General features: G+C 36.2%; 1 protein-coding gene across 3 annotated transcripts in view; it reads right to left on the reverse strand.

Annotated features, from left to right (window-relative positions):
- The window catches only part of CFTR (CF transmembrane conductance regulator), a 169,696-nt gene that overhangs the window by 127,236 nt on the left and 17,369 nt on the right, over positions 1 to 25,091 (reverse strand). For all 3 annotated transcript variants that reach the window (XM_082692270.1, XM_082692269.1, XM_082692268.1), the window contains 2 exons: positions 12,122 to 12,232; positions 7,932 to 8,040 (listed from right to left, as the gene is read on the reverse strand). In XM_082692270.1, coding sequence (XP_082548396.1) covers positions 7,932 to 7,961 — 30 coding nt within the window. In that variant the 5' untranslated portion in view covers positions 7,962 to 8,040; positions 12,122 to 12,232. The remainder of the gene's footprint in view (positions 1 to 7,931; positions 8,041 to 12,121; positions 12,233 to 25,091) is intronic.

Raw genomic sequence — 25,091 nt, forward strand, 5'->3', positions numbered from 1 at the left:
TTATAATATGTGGCATGACAAAGAAATAGATTTATCTGTGAACAAGTCCAAGTACATGTAATAATTTTATGTAGGATATGGCATTTTAATTCAGTGGAGAAGGTATAGATTATGCAATAAATGATGAAGAAACTGGACACTCATTTTTAGATTTCTATCTCAAACGTACACCAAAATAAATCCCAAATGGATTAGATATTTACATGTAGAAACATAAATATTTGGGTAGGAAGGACTTTTAAAAACATCTGATGACAAAAGCAGAGAACAAAGGAAAAAGTTTATAGATTTGGGAGCAAATTTTTAAAAATCAAAACTTCTAAATGTTAAGAAAAAAGGTAAAAACTCACTAGAAACAAATGGTAGGCTGGGAAAATTATTTTCTCATATGTCAAAAAGAAAAAGACAAGTACTAAAATAGACAAAAAACACAAAAAGTCAGTTGCATGTACAAAAAGAAATACAAATGCTTGATATATAAAAACTGTCTAAACTCACTGGAAACCAAAAATATAAAAACAGTTAGAATGGCCAAAATTAATAAGACAGGAAACAACATGTGTTGGAGGGGATATGGAGAAAGGGGAACCCTCTTACACTGTTGGTGGGAATGCAAGTTGGTGCAGCCTCTTTGGAGAACAGTGTGGAGATTCCTCAAGATATTAAAAATAGAACTTCCCTATGATCCTACAATTGCACTCCTGGGTATTTACCCCAAAGATACAGATGTCGTGAAAAGAAGGGCCATCTGTACCCCAATGTTTATAGCAGCAATGGCCACGGTCGCCAAACTGTGGAAAGAACCAAGATGCCCTTCAACGGATGAATGGATAAGGAAGATGTGGTCCATATACACTATGGGGTATTATGCCTCCATCAGAAAGGATGAATACCCAGCTTTTGTAGCAACATGGATGGGGCTGGAAGAGATTATGCTGAGTGAAATAAGTCAAGCAGAGAGAGTCAATTATCATATGATTTCACTTACTTGTGAAGCATCAGAAATAACATGGAGGACATGGGGAGTTAGAAAGGAGAAGGGAGTTGGGGGAAATTGGAAGGGGAGGTGAACCACGAGAGACTATGGACTCTAAAAAACAATCTGAGGAGTTTGAATTGGCAGGGGGGTGGGAGGTTGGGGTACCAGGTGGTGGGTATTATAGAGGGCACGGATTATGTGGAGCACTGGGTGTGGTGAAAAAATAATGAATACTGTTATGCCGAAAATAAATAAAAAATAAATTTTAAAAAATGCAAGTAAAAATAATAACATACTCTTTCTCACTGAGCAATTTAGAAATGTTTTTAAATGATAATACCTATTATTGATGAGGACTGAATTTGCACACTTTAGTAGCAAGAAAGTAATACCTTTACTTTACAGAAAAAAGTAACTTTACAGAAGAAAGTAATACCTTTACTTTAATACAAGAAAGTATACCTTCTGATTTGCAATTTGAAAATCTGAAAATTTGCTAAAATTAGGTTTTAAAAGGATGTGCATTGAAGGACTGTTTTGTTTTTTAAAGATTTTAATTAATTTATTTATTTGACAGAGAGAGAGATCACAAGTAGGCAGAGAGGCAGGCAGAGAGAGAGAGGAGAAAGCAGGCTCCCTGCTGAGCAGAGAGCCTGATGTGGGGCTTGATCCCAGGACCATGAGATCATGACCTGAGCCGAAGGCAGAGGCTTAACCCACTGAGCCACCCAGGTGGCATCTGAAGGACTGTTTTTAATTATGAAAAATTAGAGGCAATATTAATATTTAACAATGGGCAACTGATAAATTATGGCACAGCCACATGAGTCATTAAACATTAAGGTGACTAGGTAGGAAAGCAGCTAATGACAGGAAACACATTAAGAAGAGAAACAGATTTATAACATATTATATAAAGCAATGATCACCCTCCCTTTATTAAGTATACATTCCCATGGGAAATAGACATAATCTGATATTGTCATAATCTGATAGACATAAATCTATCAGTAATTACCTAATTGCTTTCATAATCATAAAAATACTTAAAAGAATAATAAAATTTTGAAAAGAAAATTGCATATAACTTACTGATAATTAATAAATGGTAAAAAGAAAACATGCACACAAAAACATTTCTAAAAGAAAGTAAACACATATCAGGTATATGCCTAGAACTTTTCATTAGATACAAAGAGTACTGGCTTATATACCAAAGCAAAGGCGTCAAATTCTGCTTTTGACATGATAAACAAGAGTGTCAAATTTTTGTTTATCTCAAGATACACTAGAGTCTGATGGTAATTTTTGGCTTTATACTAAGCGCTAAAGGAAGAATTTGCCCATATTTGGCATAGAAAATAACACCTATTACCTGCCTCAATTGTTTGTAGTTTTTATAAAATTGTTTGTATACCATACCAAGACTACAATCTCAAAAAATATTGAGATTCTGTCTACCTCTGAATCGTGTTTTTAGATTCAATGCTTAACACAAAATGTTTTGTTTCTGCTATTTTCCTTTTAGGGTTTATTGATTTGTTAACTTTTTAGCAACAACCTCACTGGAAATCTAAGCTATAGTCTTCATATTTTATAGGGAAAAAGTTTTTGGATTTGTTGAATAGCAGGAATAATAGGTTTAATCCAGAAAATGTAATAATGGAAGATGCATTAAAATATTAATTTTAATTTCTGAAATAAAGCTTAGAAAATAGCTATCATTTTTAAACATTAGCAAAACATATTTCTGTGCCCTATAAAAATCATATGGGTGCTTTAAGATTGCTTGCAGCATTTAGAGGGAAATGCAAATGACATGAGTATTCATGCAGGTGGGTAGATATTCTACTTAAAGATATAGTAATAGCTAGCATATATAGCAATAGCTAGCTGCTATGTACTGCAATCTATTCAAGCTTGAAAAACTCGCCCAGTGTCACACAGCTACCAAGTGGTAAAGCTAGGCTTCAAACCAACCGTTTGACTCCAAAGCCTTCCTCTCATTCATAACCATAAATTGAAATGGAAAAGTTATAACATGAACTATTTCTCCCTCAACTGACCATTAGTGCAAGGATTATGATTAGTTCAACATCCACTCAGCAAATCATTTTATAAGTTTAGATCACTGTGATTTAAGAAAAATGCTACTTCTCTAGAACCCATAGCATGGACACATAATTTAAAAGGTTGAAGAGATCACAGAAGTTATACACTTTACTACAGCCCTTTTCACCCTATAGTCAAGGAAACTGAGATCCAGGCAAGTTCTTCGATTTGTCCCAAGATTGTAAAACAAACTTGTGGCATCAAGGCACGAGCACACCCAAGAGGAGTTAAGAAAAAGAAAAAAAATCCCTCTTTTGAAAAAAAATACATACTTGAGTGCATCCCATATATTTTATTTTATCTCAACATATCTTATTTATTAGTCACTATTGGATAGTGGTTAACTATAAGAGCTAAAAAAATGCAGCATACTCCCACCAGGAAAGGGAGGCCTAGATGCCCTCATAATCAGTGTAAGTTTTAAAAAATATGATCACAAACAATTCCTAATTTATAATTCAATTTTGTTCCAAAATTCTACATGAGTGAACAGGAGATGCACTTTGTCTTAGATACGGTATTCTACTGGACATGGTATTGGATTCCCAGTTTAGCCTTCAAGGTGGGGTGCTGTGGTGCCACAGTTGGTTAAGACCCCGACTCTTGGTTTCAGCTCAGGTCCTGATCTCAATGTCATGAGATTGAGCCCCATGTCAGGCTCCATGCTCAGTACTGAGTCTGCCTGAGATTCTCTCTCCCTCTCCCTCCGGGCCTCACTCCTGTTCTCTCTCTCTCTCTCTCTCTCAAATAAATAAATAAATCTTTAATATGTATATTAAAGTTTGAGAAGCATTGCTCTTTTGTCATTAAGAGTTCATATTCATTTTTATATGTTTTTAATTTTTTCCATATTATCATTAAGAAAAAAAATCACACTAACCCTAAAAAGTTCTCTCAAAGTGGGCCACCCAATGCCTCCCTTAGATTCTAGCAGAAGTCAGATGCATTCAGTGATAATGGTGCTTGTCTACCTGAATCAGAATCACCTTGACAAGGATACTAGTATCCCGGGGCCCAAACAAACTAAATCACATTATCTAGGGTGGCACTGCTGGACACTTTAAAGAGTGATATAAAAATTCCTTATATTTCAAAGAAATCCAAACCCTAAGAACTTCAAACTCTTCTTATCACAGGAACTGAGGGAAGGTGTAGATTGTCTTCATTCAGGTAGAGAGCACAAGGAAGTGTGTTTTAGAGATGGGGTTCTAGTAGTGAGTAGAAATAGGATATAGGGCCAGTTTAAGGAATACAGCAGGCAAGACACTGCTGGGATTAGAGAGGGAGCTACAGATGGGGAGAGGTAGGCATGAGAAGGAAGGTGAGAAAGGGGTCCTACCTAGTAGGCATCTGCAAGAAGGAGATTTGCTAGATAGCTGTCCTTAGGTAGACAATCATGTGAAAGGGACATAACATAAATCAAAGCCTAAACCAGGGTCTGTGTGCAGAATTCCCCACTCTCCTTTCCTTATCAGTAGGCTTGTATTCAAATCCCCATTCAATGTCTTTGTCAAACCATAATGGACAAAGATCTTCTGTAATACAGACCGCGGGACTTGAGAACTCTAGTCACATTAGTACTAGGGCTTCTCCTTTACGTCCTTAACCTTCTTGGGGTTTAATGAGTAAAAGGAGTTTGACCCAAGCTGCTCTGACACGCATCTCACCTTGATAATGGAAATATGCCCAGAGCTGCCTAGGTCCCGAGAAAGGATAACCATCTCTTAGTAATCTGCTTACAGAACTCTCTGCACTTGGCTTGCCTCTCAAGATCCTTAATTGACTCTCATGCTCAGCTTTTCAACAGCCAGTTTCCTAGTTTCTCTTCTATGCTATGAGTCTTAAATGTGAAAGATAATGTTTTATCTGGCTGCTGAGTCAGATGGAGGAAAAAAACAAGCACAGAGCTAACTAATGAAGAGAGGCCATAGCTAATATGATTTAAAATTATATCAACTCTTACAGAGAGACAAGCTCCTTTATGATGGCATTTCCTTTTTGTTTTTTAACCTTTCACAGTCGAGAGCAGATTTCATAGTACTTTTTCTAATCAGTCCTGAAACCAACCAAATGCGCCTTATATCACAACTGCCCTTATTCAGAGGGACTAAGGATGTATAGGACATTTTGAAAGCATGTCCACCTTTTACCAAGAGTGGTATTACAGCAATTTCAAGAATCTTCAGTCATTTCATCGACTTTAAACAATTACCAAGCTGATGTACACAGAGAAAAAAAAAAGGAATGGTCAAAGAGAATACCATCAATACTAAAGCATTGGTGTAAGTTGTTTAAAAAGACAGAGGTCTTATAAGAACAGTTACATTTTCTCCCCTTCTTTTCTTCTGGAAGTAATCCATGGCCTTTCAAACATGCAGATGGTTCCAGAACCTAGGTCTGGAACCTACAACTCAGGGTTCAGGGTAGCTGGAGAGTACATCATCCCTCAACACCACTCATGGGAAAAGCTTTCAGATTCCTTTTGCTGGGACATGTTGAAGACTTGAGAAGTTTAAGAATGAGTCCTTCTCCATACCCACTCCATTCTCTCTTAATTTTGTTTATAAGTTTGACCCTAGCACTACTGGTCCTTGGGTGGATTTCACACAGTTCCTTCTGGAGCATAAGCAAGGGAGAAGATTCTCTTTAGTTCCCAAACTGCTTCCTACTGTGAACTTTCTGCAGATTTGCCCCCGAGATGACCCTGGAAGAATCCTCAATCTTTCAGCTTCTGTTAACCTGGGTCTCCTGAGAAGATGCAAAAAAAACTCAGCAGACCAAAGACTGGTTACCAGAAACACTATTTTCTTGACTAACTAAATATAATCATTGCAAATATAATGATATCACAATTATAATCTGCTATTGCAGAAGGTTCATAGACTTTGGAGCTAAAGAGACCTATCACTCAAATTTACCATATGTGTGACTCTGGGAAGTTTCATAATTTCTCTGAGTTTCAATTTTCTTTTCTGTATATTAGGGATAATAATATATGTTCCATGGAGTTACTAGAAGAATTAAATAAAACAATCTGCATAAAAGACTTAATGCTGAACTTGGAATAGATTAGGTAAAATAAACATTAAACTCAATAAAAAACTGTATTCATCATGGTTTTGTAAACAAGACAAAAAAATTGATAAATATGCTCCTGTATTATCTTAACTTTCATATTTAGTGAGTGTTTTTGTTTGCATGAATCTTTGATGCTGCTGGATAAATTATTTCAGAAGACAGGGCATAAAAGGTGCTTGATCATGAGGCCTCTCTTCCTGCTTCTACTTGGTAGTGCTTATGTTAATCAGTGGAAGCAGCTCATGATGGAGACCATGTCTGAGAACTATCAGTCTCACCACCGTTTCAGTCAAGACAAAACAATTGTTGGAAGTGTTAGTCACGTCAATCCAACAATGACTTATTGAATGTTACATTCTTATGTGTGACCAGATTGAATTGTATTACTATACACTGACTCAAATGTATACAGTATAATCACTAAAACAATAAAAGATTTTTTAAATTAAGTCAAATAGAGCCAGATTCTATGGATAAAACTATTTCCGAAAGTTCTGAGTGCTCTCACAGAGAAAAATCACCTCAAAGACATCTTAAAAGGTAATTAGTTCTTGAGATACCTTACTCATATTTTAAAAATTATTAAATTTAAAAATTAATTTAAAAAATTAAAAATTAAAAAAATATTTTTACCACCAAACTGTTGCAGGTTTCTATAGGAATAGAGTGGAAGAAAGATAGACAGATAGGTATGTAGGTAGGTAGGTACATAGATATGGGTGGGTGGGTGGGTGGATGGATGGATGGATGGATGGATGACAGATAATTTCAAAAGCCAGAAGAATGTTTCCAGGTGATTGTCAGGAGCATTACAGAACATTCTGGATCTAAATGTGATCATCTTTGTTGAGATAAATTTTTAAATGCATTTTTTCTTGTTATGTACAAAACTACACATTCTTAAAAACATACAACTTGAATGACATCATTTTGGGAGACTTGATGGCACTTTTAATTCTCCAATGCATGAAGACCAATATGAATATATGTGAATCCAGATGGTACTTTTACCAAAGCAAATATTATACACAGCCTTTACTTAAAGACTAAACAAATTTCAACCCATCATTGCCTTTTATAGGTTATAACCAAGGATATGAAATGATGCTCTGGTGATATAAAAAATAATAGATCCAAGTCAAATTTAACAGCAGCTAGGAAATATCTCAGACTGCATATAAAGCCCCAGGCTTTCAGGCACAGAACTCTCTTCTCACTGATGGAGACATAGAAGACTGAGAAAATATACTGCAACCACACCTCACTGCCAAATTTTAAATTTTTGCTATTTTTCCTTGAAACTCCATATGCAGATATGATTTCAAAATATTACAGATATTCATATTGATAATTGACTAAACTTGACTTCATTCTTCTCTTGATGTTATATCCTGAAATTCTACTGTCAAATACAGAAGAATAAAGCACCAGCAATTTGATATTCTAGTAAGATAACATAATTTGGGATCATAACAGAAAATAAACCTCTTCAAAAAAATTTATTTTACTGAAACCATTATTTGTTTGTTTATTTATTTACCCACTTTAAAGTAGATTGCCTGCATTCCAGGGCTCCTTAGGGCACTTTTATTTGTCTCTACTAGAGTTTTAGTAGTTTCTTTGTATCTGGAGTTGAATTAGTCCTTTTAGCTGAACACGAATTACCCTTGTCATAAAAATGAATGTAAGTCCATTAGATTAATAAAATTATAATAATGAATACACTTATTATCCATAATAAATTTACAAATGAGATCCTTACCCCTAAATATAATATGATTCCATAGAACATAAATCTCCAGAAAAAGCATCGCCGAAGGGCATTAATGAGTTTGGGGTTTTTCTTTGATGCCAGTTCTCTGTCCCATTCTCTGCAAAAGAATGAAAAACAGGACCAATAAGTTGCATGTGCAAATATTTGAGTTGTTTTATTTCCCTTAACATAGTTTTAGTCTCAGAAGGACATCCAAGGAGATTAACCCAAGTGACTGGAGAGACAAAAACACCTTGTGGAGACCTTCCAACACCAACAGTCAGTCAGGTATCTTGCAGAATTTGATGCTTCTCCATATATCAATTTTCAGGGAGCTGACTCCATGACAAGGTCAGATTTTATATATTAAAGAAAGATTCTTGCAATAGGTGGACAAAGTACAACTCTTAAAAATATACATTACTGTCTTTGGGACAAAGTGAAAAATAAACAAAAATTTAACTTTTTCCCCCTTCACCTTTTGATCTTTACTTGCTTAAAACTTTAGTAGATTTTACAAAATTTAAAAGTTAAAAAAAAACAAAAACTAGAACCTCAACATAAAAAGCCAGGTAGATTTTTCTGTTACTAAACATTAGAAAAACTTGTCTAAATGGCTGTTATTAAATATAAGGGTATAAAAAAAATACTGTCAAACTTCATTTTCAACTATTAAAGTCATTTATTAGAGTAAAAGTCTCTGGAAAATTAGAACAGAATCACATTCTATATTTTCTGGTAGGCAAAGACACCATATATTCTGAAAGAATTGTAGTATCAAATACGTTTTCTTTTAAAAACTGAAAGTTTGGGGCACCTGGGTGGTTCAGTGGGTTAAAGCCTCTGCCTTCCGCTCAGGTCATGATCCCAGGGTCCTGGAATCGAGCCCCATGTTGGACTCTCCGCTCGTTGGGGAGCCTGCTTCCCTCTCTATCTCTCTGCCTGCCTCTCTGCCTACTTGTGATCTCTATCTGTCAAATAAATAAATAAAATCTTTAAAAATAATAATAAAATAAAATAAATAAAAACCAAAAGTTCATCAATGGATTATATTTACATTATAGCCACTTCTATCTGTTAATGAAGGCTCTTTCTCTTCCCAAATGGTTAAAATATATCTCTAAATGTTACCCTGGCCTTCATTACTAAAGTGTACAGAGATGAAAATTTCACAGGCAATAACAAGTGAAGGTTTTGCATTTCACTAAGAGCTATTTCCATTACTATTCCTCTATGATTATCAGAAGTGGTTTTAAGTTACACCAAAGGAAAAACACGGGAACAAGTGGGATGTGACAGCAACATGGCAGTCTCTGTGCACAGACTCTGGCTGCCCCAAGAAACTTACTGTCTACAATGCCTAATCACCCTCTCCCATCTATCCACGTCTTCACTCTTTCACTAATACACAGGACTTGTTCCCATCCATATCATTCAATGACTCACAACAGGGTAAGTAGCTAAGTATGGAGGCAGATTCAACCTCTCTTTTAAAGGAAGAATGAGTGAGATGAGAAAGTCTGTAAAGAGAGGTGGTACATACACCAAAGAAATGGTTTCAAGGGGAAGAAGTAGTCAACATGAAGTCACGTAGGAAAGAGTCCATTTTATTTGACATTAAGGGACTTCTGGTGACCCTGGTCAATATCATTTTAGCAACACAGCAGACTTGGAAACCATATTTCAAGGAACTGAGGTATAAAGGTAAGGTGAAGAAATGGAGAGATCAAGAGAGCAGAGAAATAACAGCTATTAAACAAGGGGTGGGGGGAGATTGAGGCAGCAACCTGGGGGAAAGGCCAGGTGGGAGAATTTATTTTAATGGGAGGGAGTTGAACAATGGATAGCCTGAGAGAGGGAATGAGCAGGGAAGAGGAATTGATGTGGTTTCCTCAGCACCATGAGAGACACAGTAAGAATCCCAAACACTGAGAGTTAAATTACAAAGGAAGAAGCTCTATACTTATCAGTTTTGTAGCTTTTCATGGAACAGATGAGCAGGTTACACAAAGGGATGATGTAAAGGGTTCAATACCACAGAGCCCAGTGGCCCAGTGGGCCTCAACAAAGTGGTGACCACCAAGGACCTTTGTCACAAGGCAGTTATGATATGGAAGGCCAAGGTCACTTCTAAGGATGCAGAGGCACAAAGTACTAGAAATGGTATGTCAGTCTTCCAAAATGTTTCCATAAATTCTAAATAATAATTTTACTTTTAAAATTTTTTATTATAATAAAAAAATTTTTTTAAGAAAAGAAGTGCATAGGGTTAAAACAGATACAAAATAAAGACAAAAGTAAGAAAGACAGAACTTAAGGACTTATGCTGGCACAGAGTTGTTGAATTAAAAAAATAGGTATATTTTTAATTGAATTGATATGGGAGATATAATAAAAACAGGAGAAAAAAGTCTTAGGCCAGATAATCCTACAAATTTTCGTATCCTCTATTTGGCCATAAATAAAAGTTTATCTGGAGTACACAGTCTTTTATTAACCTACCCCTGCTCTGATTAATCTCTCCCTCAGCATCCATTCAGAACTTAGGTATTCAATATCTACTGTTTTATTGTGAACTTGCTGATATACCTACAATGTATTATATTTATATACCTTATCTCTGTAACAATATTACAGGTTTCACATAATGCTAGTCATTTCACATTCAATTATCATTCATTCAACAAATATTTATTGAGCATCTACTATATGCCAGACCCTATTCTAAACCAAACCAAACCAAACCAACCAAAATATCCTTGCTTTCATGGCATTTCCACACACTAAGTCCTCGGTAATAGAAATAGGGCCTTGATCTTGGAAATATGAATCTATTATTCCCACTAGCCTAATTCTTTGAATAAAATTAAGAAAAATAAGACTGAAGGTCTTACTTTGCCTTGAAAATATTTTTTTAAGGAAAATGAGTTAATTGTAAATAAGGTAAACAAATTACAAGTCTCAACTTTTTTTTTAATTTTGGGTCCTAAAGTAGCTTTTTCTTTTTGTTTCTTCCCCCCCCCCCCCCTTTGGTCTAAGGAATGAGTGTGTGACCCTAGAGTATCTGGGATTTTTCACATTTGGCCAAGGAGAAAGGTCTCTTTTCTCTGTGGTTTGTAGAGAAATGAGCAGAGTTCTAAGGACCTGCTGCACAGAGAAATCCGAAATAATAAACCACACAAGCAAATGCCACCAAGTAGCATCAGACTCTCTGGTTCCACTGAGTCCCTAAGGCCAGTTCTCTGCCTACGCCCCTCACACAAGTAGGTACAGGAGCCAACAAATTCCTTCTATTTACTTAAGCTAGTTATTGGATTCTGTCACTGGCAATCAAAAGGGTTCTAACCAATACCTAGAAAAGGGAACTCTGAGAACTTGCCTACGATGGGAAGCACTGAACACGAAGAGGCGGTAAGTGTAGATCTGGGTTAGAATCGTGGTACTGTGAGGGGTTAGATGGAAAATTCCATCACCTCTGAGTCTCAGTTTGCTCTCTGCAAGATGGAGGTAGCAATGCTTTCTTCCAAGAGTGGAGAGGAAATACTATACCTATCATTTAATATGTACTCAAAAATATGAAATATTTACATTTTTTTATATCCAATAGCCATTAACTTGGGATTTGCAAGTATATGTATTCGTATTCACAAATTAAGATTTTGAAGGCAAACATACCAATTTCCTTCATAAAGATGCTACTTCAGTCTTTACAATATCCATTTCATGTTCTTTAAAGACAAGTAACACTTCAGAATTATTTCAGAAAAAAGTCATTTGCCAGGAAAATGGTTAATCCTTCAAACTTTCATTGTTTAATTTTTTTTTAAGATTTTATTTATTTATTTGACAGAGAGAGATCACAGTAGGCAGAGAGGCAGGCAGAGAGAGGGGAAGGGAAGCAGGCCCCCTGCCAAGCAGAGAGCCTGATGCGGGACTTGATCCCAGGATCCTGAGATCATGACCCGAGCCGAAGGCAGCGGCTTAACCCACTGAGCCACCCAGGCGCGCCTCATTGTTTAATTTTTAATTGATCAACACTTCAGCAAGAAATTAAGATGCTCTTATTTTAAAGACACCATTTTGAGATTTAAGCCATCTAATAAGTTAGTTCTCCATCATCTAAATAGAGTATTAATAATATAAATGATTAACAGTGTTAATTCCTCCCTTCAACTAATGAACATTGTGCATGAACATACCTTTCCAATTTTTCAGAGAGATTGTCAGCAGAATCAGCAGAAGGGATTTGATATATGTCTGATAATTCCAGGCGCTGTCTATATCCTTTCGTCAAAATTGGTCTGGTCCAGCTAAAACAGAGATGGGACAGATGTAAATATTCACTTGATTTGGTCTCCAATATATATCTGGAATCTGACACTGTTTTAAATCTTTTGGCAGATGGGAAATGGTGGATGCATAAATATGAGAATAAACAATCCAAGGTATAAAAACACCAGTGTATCATCTCTTATAGAACACATCTGTATAGGGGCGCCTGGGTGGCTCAGTGGGTTAAGCAGCTGCCTTCGGCTCAGGTCATGATCTCAGGGTCCTGGGATCGAGTCCTGCATTGGGCTCTCTGCTCAGCGGGGAGCCTGCTTCCTCCTCTCTCTCTCTGCCTACTTGTAATCTCTCTCTGTCAAATAAATAAATAAAATCTTAAAAAAAAAAAAAAAGAACACATCTGTATAAAACACCAATACCTCTGAACTAATGGGACCGAGAGAAAGTATCAGGAATGATAGTAGACTCCTTCCCAGAGGAAAAAAACAAGCCACTACACATTCTATATTAAAAGTAGTCTTACAGGGGCGCCTGGGTGGCTCAGTGGATTAAGCTGCTGCCTTCGGCTCAGGTCATGATCTCAGGGTCCTGGGATCGAGTCCCGTGTCAGGCTCTCACTTCCTCCTCTCTCTCTCTCTGCCTGCCTCTCTGCCTACTTGTGATCTCTCTGTCAAATAAATAAATAAAATCTTTTAAAAAAAAAGTAGTCTTACAAACAAACAAACAAATAAACAAAAACTGCCTGGGTGGCTCAGTTGGTTAAGTGTCTGACTCTTGGTTTTGGTTCAGGTCTCTTCTCATGGTCCTGAGATCAAGCCCCGAATCAGTTGCTGCACTCGGCATAGAATCTGTTTAAGTTTCCCTCTTCCTCTCTCTGCACCTCTCCCCACTGAACACTTTCTCAAATAAATAATCTTTTGTTTTAAGTTGCCCCAAATAACAAGATACTAGGAGTTTATAAGGGCTGAATCCAGTCTCTATCATTTTAAGGATAAAATGATCTATGAATGATGACAGAATGGACTCTCAATCAATATCCCTACACAATGTTGTTCTTGTAGTACATGGTCCTCAGCAACAAGTTATTTATTAAATGAACTGACTATAGCTGAAGGATTAATGAATAGTTTGTACTGGTTTGTTAACCTAATTATCTCTCCTGAATCATTACTTGACAGTGGGGATCATGACTTTACATTCTGTCTCCTCATCCCACAGCAGCTACAACACACTTGCCCTCTATACCTCTAATAAAGAACAATTTATGATGGAACCTAGTGAAGCTGGTATGGTCAGTAATGAGACGGGATACCCTGGTTCTTTTCTTTCCATTATTTTTAAGTATATTGTTTCTAACTAGTATGGATAAGACAAAACAATCTCCAAAGAGATAAAGAGCCTAGACACAGGAAGACTAAAAGCTGGCAGACTGCAGGGAGTGGGGTGGTACTCAGGCAAATCTTCAACCAGCCCTTCTCCAGGAGAAAAAAAATAAACTTAAGTCATTTGCCAAATTCTGTGGTGTAAATACTCTCACTCTAAACAATTTCAAACTACCAAATGTGAAGTCATTGAACATAGAGTTTGGAAGAGATACACAGTTGCATATTATTATATAGTATGTTCACCTTTCAGCTACAATGAAGGTAAATAACCTCAATGGCACAGATAGTAGTAAAATATCAAATTAGGCAGTAACAATTTTTGAGTTTTTATTACATTTGTTTTAATATAAGTGTAAGTTTATATCACCCAATTTTTAATACTTGTTGTACTTAACAACTTAGCTCACAGACTTCCTAAAAATTTAACAATCTGCTCAGCCAGAAAAGGCCAATGGCAAAAGATCATGACTACCAGATAGCTGAAAGACTTGAGACAAGGGTAATGGCATTGAAGACAGAAAGGAAGGGATCTATAGAAGATCTAGTAAAAAAAAAAAAAAAATACTCTATTAACAAATATTGCATGTTCAGTATGTTTGAGATTATTGAAATATACCAAATTTACAAGTAAACAGAATTTTACTACCTATAAATTCCAAATACCATAAGACATTAGCAGGAAATTAAAAAATAAATCTTTTCATCTCTTTAGAAAATATATAAACATACATCTTTTGGTCCATATCTAAGATGTGATGATCACTCCCATAAATGAGTTTCAAGCTCATTTTAAAGTAATACACTTTGTTGGCTGCCTCTATCAAAAGCTTCCTATGTAATTTGTGCCCATTTTAATATGTATATTACACCTTGATATCTAGGTTTGATTATCAGAGTTCCATAGCCCAGAATCATCAAACCAAACATACCCAGTAGTATTAAAACCCAAGTTAGCCATTTATAATTATTTATAATTATTAATAAAATTTAGTGTTTCCTGATAGGTTTACCACAGTAAACCTGTATTTGTATTCTGAAATAGAAACTTGGCTTAAAGTGAATTATGAGAACTAAAATCAATTGACTTTAGGCGGCCTAGCAATCACCAGACTTACCCTAAAGAAAACAAAAATGTATCCTGTTAAGTTAAACTGGTAACACTGAATGAAATTTCTGCTCCAATGAGTTCTCCATGCCTGCCTTAAGCCAATCTTAGAAATATAAAAACAAAGACAAAACAAAAACTTCCCCAGATATCTACACCTGTGGACACTTTATGAAACATTAGGCACTGTAAAACTCCAGCCACCACTCCTTTTGAATAATCCCGAGTAGATTAAACATACTTGGATAGAATATAGGAATGCCTGGTCAGGATTGCTACTTCCATTATTTCTTTCTTTGGGGATCAATGAACGTCAGGTGGCTCATGAAGCAAAGCAGATACGCCTGGAATAATCAAAAGCAATACACCCTGTCCTTCTCTTCTTCAAATCTGCTCCCACCATCTTTTCCTCTCATCTCTAATTAATTTTATCCTGCTTCATTCATAACCAATCAGTATATAGCGACAATGGGCTTAAAAAATGGTCTTAGAAATTGTGTCAGCAGGGGAACCAGGTGGTAGGTATTAGGGAGGGCACGTATTGCATGGAGCACTGGGTGTGATGCAAAAACAATGAATACTGTTACACTGAAAAGAAATAAAAAAAAAAAAAAAGAAAGAAAGAAAGAAATTGTGTCAGTTTCCAAAATTCTGGCTATTTCTAACAAAACTAGCTAATATTTACCTATAGGGTAACAGACATCCCTAAGGTATACAGTTCTTTATAACTTAAAAGTGCTAAAGTAATTTTGAAAAAAAAGGGGGGGGGTCTAGTACCCAGGATACGCTGTTCTATTCACTTAACTCTATGAGGCTTCAGGTTCTATTGAGGAAAGATATTATCACTTCATTTTTAAAAAACACACACATAGAAGAAATTTTTAAAATTTCATTTCTTAGGATAATACTTCCAATTTTTGCACAGAGTGACTTATAATTTCTTTTTTTTTTCTTTGAGATTGTATTTATTTATTTGACAGAGAGAGAGACAGCGAAAGAGGGAACACAAGCAGGAGGAGTGGGAGAAGGAGAGGCAGGCTTCCCACTGGGTGGGGAGCTGGATGTGGGGCTCGATCCCAGGACCCGGAATCGTGACCTGAGCCAAGGCAGATGCTTAAAACTGAGCTACCCAGGTGCCCCTAGAGTGACTTGTAATTTCTTATAATGAAAATAATTTTTCAATCATAGCCACTGTTAAAGCCTTGATTTTCACAAAACCTATCTCCCTAAAACCACATATTTAGAGCTCAAAATCATTTTTTCCACTTGACATTTGGCTTTATTAATCCAACAGAGACATCTGACATTTTCATGTGCTAGAATTTAAGATTGAGGTCAGGTGTTAAAACTTTTCAGCTCAAAATGATTTTGTCTCTATAAAACCATCATGTTTCCACAGTATTTCACTTTACATTTTAACTGGCCAAATGAAATAAAAGAGCAAATCCAACAAACACTGGTTCCATGACACTTCTTGCAAATACTGACAAATTGATATACTCAAAGACTAATAGCCTTTTTCCTTTTTGCATGATAAAATTAATGCTTGAGGAATTAAGTAGAAATTACTCTATTTTGTGTAGACAAATTTAAATATACCAGAGATTTTCTCATCATCCGATTTACTTACCATGAGTTTGAACTAGCCCAAATAATCTGAATAATTCTAATTGAAGGGAATGCTAAATTCAATACAGATGAAAGATGGGGATTCACTTAAACACATTGTGATAATAGGAGGTTGGGAGAAGGGGGTGGGGTTATGGACATTGGGGAGGGTATGTGCTTTGGTGAGTGCTGTGAAGTGTGTAAACCTGGTGATTCACAGACCTGTACCCCTGGGGATAAAAATATATTATATGTTTATAAAAAATTAAAAATTAAAAAATAACCCACATTGTGATAATAAATCTCAAATTTCTGCAGCAAAGCACTATCATTTTGCTTTGGTTTTTTGGTGGGGAGGGATAATTGCTTCTTTTGTTTGTTTGTTTTTGGTTTTTGATAAATGGCTATGATGGGAAGGATTGATTTGAGACCAGAAGTCATTCTCATCTTTATAAGGATTTAAAGAAAAAAAGTCATAGAAATAATACTTCAGAGGTGCCTGAGTGGCTCAGGTGTTAGTGTCTGCCTTTGGCTCAGGTCGTGGTCCTGGGGTCCTAGGATCAGCCCCACGCTGGGCTACCTGCTAAGCCAGAGTCTGCTTCTCCCTCTCCTTCTGCCCCTGCTTGTATTCCCTCTCTTGCGGTCTCTCTCTCTGTCAAATAAATAAGTAAAATCTTTAAAAAAGAGAGAGAAAGAAAGAAATAATACTTCAAATGTCATAGTTGCTTTATCAACTTAGATTCAACATTATCTCATAGTCAGATGTATTATTCTCATTGAATTTTAGTGAAAATAACACTTGAGATAGTAGTGATATTTAGCTCTCAAAAGTCCTGTGTAAATCGTACAGGCTTCAAGGGTGCACCCCAAAGTAGTAGCTCTGGGGTGCAGGTCAGGTCAGGGAGTCATTTTCTGATTAAGGACATGTTTAAGCAGTGTTTGCTGCTTATCCATAAAATGGTGAATTTATAAGTAACAGCAACTTGAGTCAGCTCAAAAACCTTTAGGAAGAACATGCTTTGCTAAAGATTGGCCATTTTTGCATTTGAGAGTTAATTACTTATAAGGATCTAATTTTACCAGGAAAACGATATTAAGTTCTTTTTCTTTCTCTAGATGAGTGAAAAGTACAGTAAATGTAGTCAATGAATTTCAGGCAGCCTGAAAAGATAATTGCTGCTTAAAAAAACGACAACGAACCAAATCTGAAAATCTTCTGGAAGTCCAGAATTTATAGCCATACAGGCATCCTAATATAAATTAACTTAACTTCATGCTTAAAGAATCCAAACATTAAATAGAAAAATATATCTGCCCATTTTATAAGATGCTTCTAAATATAAGTATATTAGGAATGTATGCATATAAGGAAATGTCTGAAAGGATATTTTCTTTTTTGGTTATCTATATTCTCCAGTGTTTAACTATGAGCATGTGTAACTTTGGAAATAAGGAAGTTCTTTTTAATTAAGGAAGAAACATATAGTTATAATCCATTACTTGTAATGGCTATCCAATATGAACTTTCTAGTCAAATGTGTTTGTTTGCTTTTAATTTTTATTTATTTGAGAGACAGACAGAAAGCAAACATAGGCCGGGGGAGTCAGAGAGAGAAGCAGGTAGTCTGATAGCAGGGCTCAATCCCAGGACCCCGGGATCACAGCCTGAGCCAAAGGCCGACTCTTAACTGACTGAGCCACCCAGGCGCCCCTCTAGTCAAATGTGTTCTAACTCCATGATTCTTACATAATGTTTATTATCAGTGCTAATTTCTCACAAAATAACTTTTTTCCCTGATATGATTGTATGAGGTACTACCTCAACATGAAGACTACAAAAAACCAGTCACTTGACTCCTACCATAAATCTTTTACTGAAGAAACTGAATTTGTGATTTTAAGGAAAAAAGACCACTCCAGGTTCTCCCCGTCTCTAGCATTTTTCAGTCACATGATCTTGGAAAATGTTCTGGATCTCTTAGCTGCAGTTCCTGATGGAAAGAACAACTACTATGACTACTTTACCTGGTTTTCATGGAGGCCAAATGCAATGTTGTCTATAAAGCAGTACAAATGTACCTTCTTAAGCACTTCTTCATGTAAGAAAATGCTTGGCTTCAATTTAATTCTCAGAGCACTAGAGTTTATTATTACTGGGAGTATAATAGTAACAGCTAACATTAATAGAGTTTTACCACAACCCTGCAAAATGCTAGGGATTTCATATATATTATTTCATTTGACCCTCCACAACAATTCATAAGTCCTAGCAGTATCTCCCTCTTTCAGATAAAAGAGCCTGAGGGAGCTTAAATAATTTGTCCACAGAAGAGTTAGAATTAAAAAAATAAGACTGTGATACTTATATCAAATGTGCCATATTAGGACCAATTTAAAAAAAAAAGCATATACTTAGATATAACACCAAAAGCACAAGAAATAGTAGAAAAAATTAAACGAAATCATAAAAATTAAACATTTTTAAGCTTTAAAGGACACTGTCAAGAAAGTGGAAAAATAACCCAAAAAATGGGAGAAAATGTTTGCATATCATACATGTGATAAAGAGTTTTATCTCTAGTATTTAGGGACTCTCATATTAGTAAGACAACTCAATTTAGTCAGGGGCAAAGGATCTGAACAGATATTTCTCCCAAAAATCAAATGAAAGGATATTCAAACTCATTAGCCATTGGGGAAATGTAAATCAAAACCACAATGAGATACCACCTTATACCTGCTAGTATGGTTATCATAAAAAAGAGGTAATAATAAATGTCCAAAAAAACATGGAAAATTAGAAACTTCATCTCCTGTGGTGGGAATGTAAAATGATGTAGGCACTTTGCAAAAATAACCTTAAAATGGTCTTTGAGGCATGTCCTCAAAATATGGAACATAAAGTTTCCCTATGATCCAGCAATTCTAGTTGCTGGTACATGCCCAAGAGAGATGAAAACAGACGTCTGTGCCAAAACTTGAACATGAATGCTCACAGCAGCATTTTTTGTAATAAGCAAAAAAGTAGAAATAATCCAGATATCAACTGTTGAATGGATAAATGGGTATTCCTACAAATAGAATATTACTCAGTGATTAAAAAAAAAAAAAAGAATGATGTACTGACACATAGTACAGCATGGGCGAATCTTGAGAACATCACACTAAGTCAAAGAAGTCAGTCATAAAAAGTGCATGATTCCATGCATATGAAATTCCCAGAATCATCAGTCTATAGAGATAGAAAGCAAATCAGCAGCTGTTTAGGATGGGGTAGAGGATAGGGAATGCTTGCTTACAGGTATGGAGTCATGAAAGTATTCTAAAAAAAATTTTTTTTAAGACTTTATTACTTATTTAAGAAAGAGGGAGAGCATGGACAGAGGATGAGAGGAAGAAGCTGACTCCCCACTGAACTGAGAGCCCGATGAGGAACTCTATCCCAGGATCCTGAGATTGTGACCCAAGCCGAAGGCAGATGCTTGAACAACTGAGCCACCCAGGCCCCGAAAGCATTCTAAAACTGATAAGAGATTGTTTCACTATCTGCCAAAACCATGGAATTGAGTATTTTAAATGGGTAAATGGTTTGGCATGTGAATTCTATCTCAATAAAGCTGGTATTAAGACAAATAGCACACAGAAATTGACTGTCAATTTTACCACATTTTATTTTTCATCCCTAGAACTTGCAAAAGGCAAATTCTTATTATGGTGACTTTGACACTCTAAGTCCACTCAAACAGGTTAGTGCGTGGGCAGGTACTACAACTGATTAACACCCTTTCTATAAACGGATCTAAGGATTGTGACATGCATTGTAAGTTGTACAAATAGCTTATTTCCTTCCCGCCCCCAGAAGCAAGGTACTTCATAGCTTAAACTACTATAAATACAGAAAAAGTGACCATAGTGATAATAGAGTAAAGAAACCGAGGAATAGGTACCATTGACGAAAAACTGTTTGTACCAGGTCAACTTCATTCACTGGATTTCAGGAACTCAAGCAAGTGAGACAATAAGCAATGGTACAAAAATTCCCATCCATCTTGAAAGAAAACAGAGAAGAAACAAAGCATTGTGATTTATAGCCTATGCCCATGTACTTTTGAAAAGCAGCCTCCAAGTGGTATTCCATTTTTGTTTGCTTTTTATTCTATCTGGGCAGGAAGCCACCAATAAAAGCCACACAATTTTTCATAGCTGGAACAACTGCTAGAAAGATAGGATGATGAACTGCTCACTAAAACTGCTATGTCCTATATAAGTTCACTTTTAGGAGCTCTTTACCAACTAAGACAGACAAGTAACACCATCGCTCTCTAATTTCTGGGTTTTATTTCCATTGGCAATAAAAAATATATTTGAAACCAAGAAAATAAGGAAGCGGGGAAATGGATTGGCCTTAAGATTTTACGGTAGAAATGCCACTGGGTACTGGCTGGCATTTGTGAAAGCTTACAGAGAGAAACCTGTTACTGTCAGAACCTCACCACTCTTATTGTTATTTTAGACAACTGCATTCTGGAGAACAGAGTGGGGCAATGGTTCCAAGCATGCCCAGTGCGAGCTGAGAGACAAAGAAGGAAAACAAGTCCTGTCTCTTCTTCTCTCTGGGGTAGGAACAAAACCTACTTCACAGGAATGATATATTAAGGATATCAACCACATGATATATTGATTTAACTTTGCTGTTATTTATTTTATAACTATCCCATTTACCTGGTATTCTCTCCCTTTTTGTAAAACCCTGAATCCTTTATGGAAGCTCTTCGTTTGGTTGGACCCCATGACTATGACCCAAAGTAAACAGTCTCTGATGGACTTCTGCATTCATTCTTCAGCAATAAAATATCCACATCCTTTCGAAGGCCTGGTTTTCATTCTAGAGTTAACTCAACATCTGGAATCAAAGGTACTTAATTTTTCTCTGTTAAAATGTTTCTCACAGTGTGGAGATGATAAGCCTCTCCTGGGGACAGTAATCCTCTGAGAAGCTCTGAGGTGTATTTGGTATAAGCCACCACAGACAAAGCAGAAGCTAACTCTCATGACCTTTAACATCCAAATCATTTAATGATACCTCTCTATACAACAAGTATCACTACTTATTAAATCCTCTCTGAGATAGACTTTCTACTCATTGCCTTGACAAAACCTTTCCCAAAAATAAAAAATAAAATAAAATAAAAATACAGTGTGATTCCAACCCAACACTGTTTATTCTGATGCTCACTCATTTGTTTATTTTGCTTGAAAGATGAAATGATAAAATGGAGGTTAGAGGCCACCTTGGAAATAATACTCCCATGGTAACACTGATACATGCTGCGTCAGGAAAACAAAGTTGATGATTTTTTAAATTCAGTCATGATAAAGTTGGTCTTGAGGGTTCTGCTTGAAATCATCTAGCCAGATAAATGGTCAGTCACATTTTAGATTTTTTTCTCATTTATGTTAACCTTTTCTTCACCTTAATTTATTTATGCTGTCTGCTCTCTATTACTCATGACTGCTTCTCAGAATGATTCAAAGAGGACCATGGCAATGGATTCAGACTTCCCAGCTTCAGATGATTTCCCATCTTCAAACTATATGTGGAATTTGGTTATCAGTGACATTTTAACTCATTTTATGCTTCTATTGCTATTTCAAATATCATTGCAAATTATAGCACTGAAAGTCAATTTAGCATCCTCTCTATGTCTTCTCCCTTTGGTGACACATTGCATAACTCAACAGTTAAATTTTAGATCCTGTTCCTAAGGTTGTGGAGCAATGCTAATGCTATTTCTCATTTTCTTAGAGCCTTGATATTCCTGTGGAGAGGCAGGCAGAAGACACTGACAATCAAACTCCTGAGAGGTTCAGGGAGGAGGAGAGGTGGCTATAACCTCACCCTTGCTTCACTGTGAATCCCAGAAATAAAGGAGCCTGACACAGGCAAGGCATGGAGACAGCCAGAGGATCAAGGATGACCAAGGAAATAAAACTCTACTGTAAGAGTCTTACTTTAAATCCCCTTCACTTAATATTTACATCTTTTATCATATAAGAAACATACAGGTAAATATAGGTCGACACCCTACGTAGCTTTTCTCTCCCCAATAGTAAAACACACAATAATAGATGCCTGAATTATTAACTAATCCTAATAAGCAAGTTAAGAGTACAAAATGGTCACCTTTCCAATCAGGTCACTGAAAACACAAATCATAAAACAAATCATGATAGTTTAGAGAAACTCATTTTATAGGCATTTAGGAATTACTATGATCTTAAAATGTCATGATCTCTTGCTTCCACATGCACTTTAGGAAAATGAACTTTCAAGGAAATACCGAGCCAGATTCTCTTCCTTTTGAACTCTGCAGGGGTTCCCAATGGATGAAACCATTGGTAATAAGGGGGCTCTGAATTTTTTAAAGGATTCTCCTACTCTCATCACCTAACAGGGCATTTTCTAGTCTTATTCTAATACCAACCTAGGTGCCAGCTTACCATGAAGAAAAATTAATAAATTCCTTGAAATAAAATCTGACCTCTATTTCCAAGAAAATTCAAATGCACTGAAACTGTTTCACATATATTATGTATGCATGAGCCTTTCTGCTATCCAGGTTTACTTTTCTTCCTGCATGCTCTATTCTTGCCTGTACTTCCTCCACCTGAGCTGTAACCACAAATTGTCTGTTTACTTGTCTAAAATCCCCAGTCTCCAAACACACTGCACTGTCAGCTCCATGAGGGCAAAGACCTTATAGATTTTCTCTTTTTCTGCTGTATCCCCTCCACCTATCATACAGTGCATAACTTTCAATAATTATTTTCAAAATTGTTAATGTTACATTATACTGTGTTTGCTAGTTTATTTTCCTTATAAGACAGACTTCTTGAACAATGTAAGTCTCACATAAATCTTTATATCTCCGTTTTCCTCTTCAGTATTTAGGACAACAACAAATAGAATAAGTTAATGTATTAACTAATTACTCAAAGATGGGATGCTTATAGCCCATCTGAGGACACTGATATGACTGTAAATAAGTGCTATTCAGCCAATACATCTGTTCAAATGTATTAAAAGGGGGTGTCTGGGTGGCTCAGTGGTTTAAGCCTCTGCCTTTGGCTTAGGTCATGATTTAGAGTCCTGGAATCAAGTCCCACATCGGGCTTTCCATTCGGTGGGGAGCCTGCTTCCCCATCTCTCTCTGCCTGACTCTCTGCCTATCTACTTATGATCTGTTTGTCAAATAAATAAATAAAATCTTAAAATAAGAAACAAACAAACAAAACAAGAAACAAACAAATTAAAATAAACAACAAATGAATTACAAGCCAAAAACAAGGTGAACACATTTTTAAAGTATATGGTAAATGCAATGCAAATGTCAAGTGGTCTATATCCTCATATGATATACACTCAAATGTTAGGGCTGGCTTAGTGACCATTCTTGAAAAAGATTTCTGAGTCATAACCTAAGCCAATAATCTTAAAAATTCTAGCCCAATTTATTTAATTCTCCTCTAACACCTTTCATTACCAAACATTCCTCCAAATATCTGACCCTCATTCTGTTTATTCTTAATGGAGATGTACCAAAGTTTCATAAATGGAAAGTAATTCTTCACTCTACTAGGAGCAAATGGTCCTTTTTATTCTACCCTCCTTGATAATCATGTCATCTTCTCCATTTTCTCCATGTCATTTCTGTACATGAAAGATGAAATACATATAACTTTTTAAAAGATTCATAAACAAGTGTAACTCCTTATGTGTATTATATTTTACAGTTTCAAATTGCTTCTGTATTTCATTCTGTTCTGACCACTGTTACTATTGGGAATTGAATTATATTCCCCCAAAAAAGATATGTTGGAATCCTACCTCTCAATATCTCAAAATGTGGCCTTATTTGGTGATAGGATCTTTACAGAGGTGATCATGTTAAAATGAATTCATGCAGAGTGGGCCCTGACCCAATACAAATGGTGCCCTTATTTTAAAAAGTGAGATTTGAACACAGAGACAGAGACAGAGACACTGATAGAATTCCACATGAAGATGAGGGCACAGGTCAAAGTGAGGCCTCTTCAAGTTCGAGAATGCCAAGAGTGCCAGCCAATCACCAGAAACTTGGGGAGAAGCACAGCACAAATTCCCCTTCAGAGCCTCAGAAGAAACCAAACTTGGTGACAACTTGATCTTGGACTTTTCAAATTTAGAATTGTAAAACAATAAATGTCTGTGGTTTAAACCACCCAGTTTTTGGTGCCTTGTTGTAGCAGCTCTAACAAACTAATACCCTGGCCCCCAGGAACAGAAAAACTCAATGTTAGGACACTGCATGCAAAGGGACAAATGAACAAAGGGGATAGATACTCTGAGGTTTTAAGATAAGGTTAAAAGTTGGAGATAAAAGCCAATGGCAAAGCACAGGGTGCAGATGTGGAATCAGGTAGGAGCATTTGGGAGAATGCAACCTCCATAATTTAGAGAATTCACTGGGCCTCATTCACAAAAGAGAAGGGTTAAACTTAGAGAAGAAAGGTATTTTCTTAAAGCCTGACAGTGAAGATGAATAAGGATTAATTATAATAATCATGCTGATGGCAGTCTTTACCACTTATCAAAGATGCACTCCCTGTCTGGCATTACTCGCTGTCATTTAATATATGGACAGTACTTAATTTCATGTGTTAACTTAGAGGGTGTTTTTGAATAAGATTTATATTTAAATTGTGAACTGAACTCTGGGTAAAGCAGATTGCCCTCTAGAATGT

Source organism: Mustela nivalis (assembly GCF_964662115.1).
Source record: "Mustela nivalis genome assembly, chromosome: 12".
Taxonomy (NCBI): Eukaryota; Metazoa; Chordata; class Mammalia; order Carnivora; family Mustelidae; genus Mustela; species Mustela nivalis.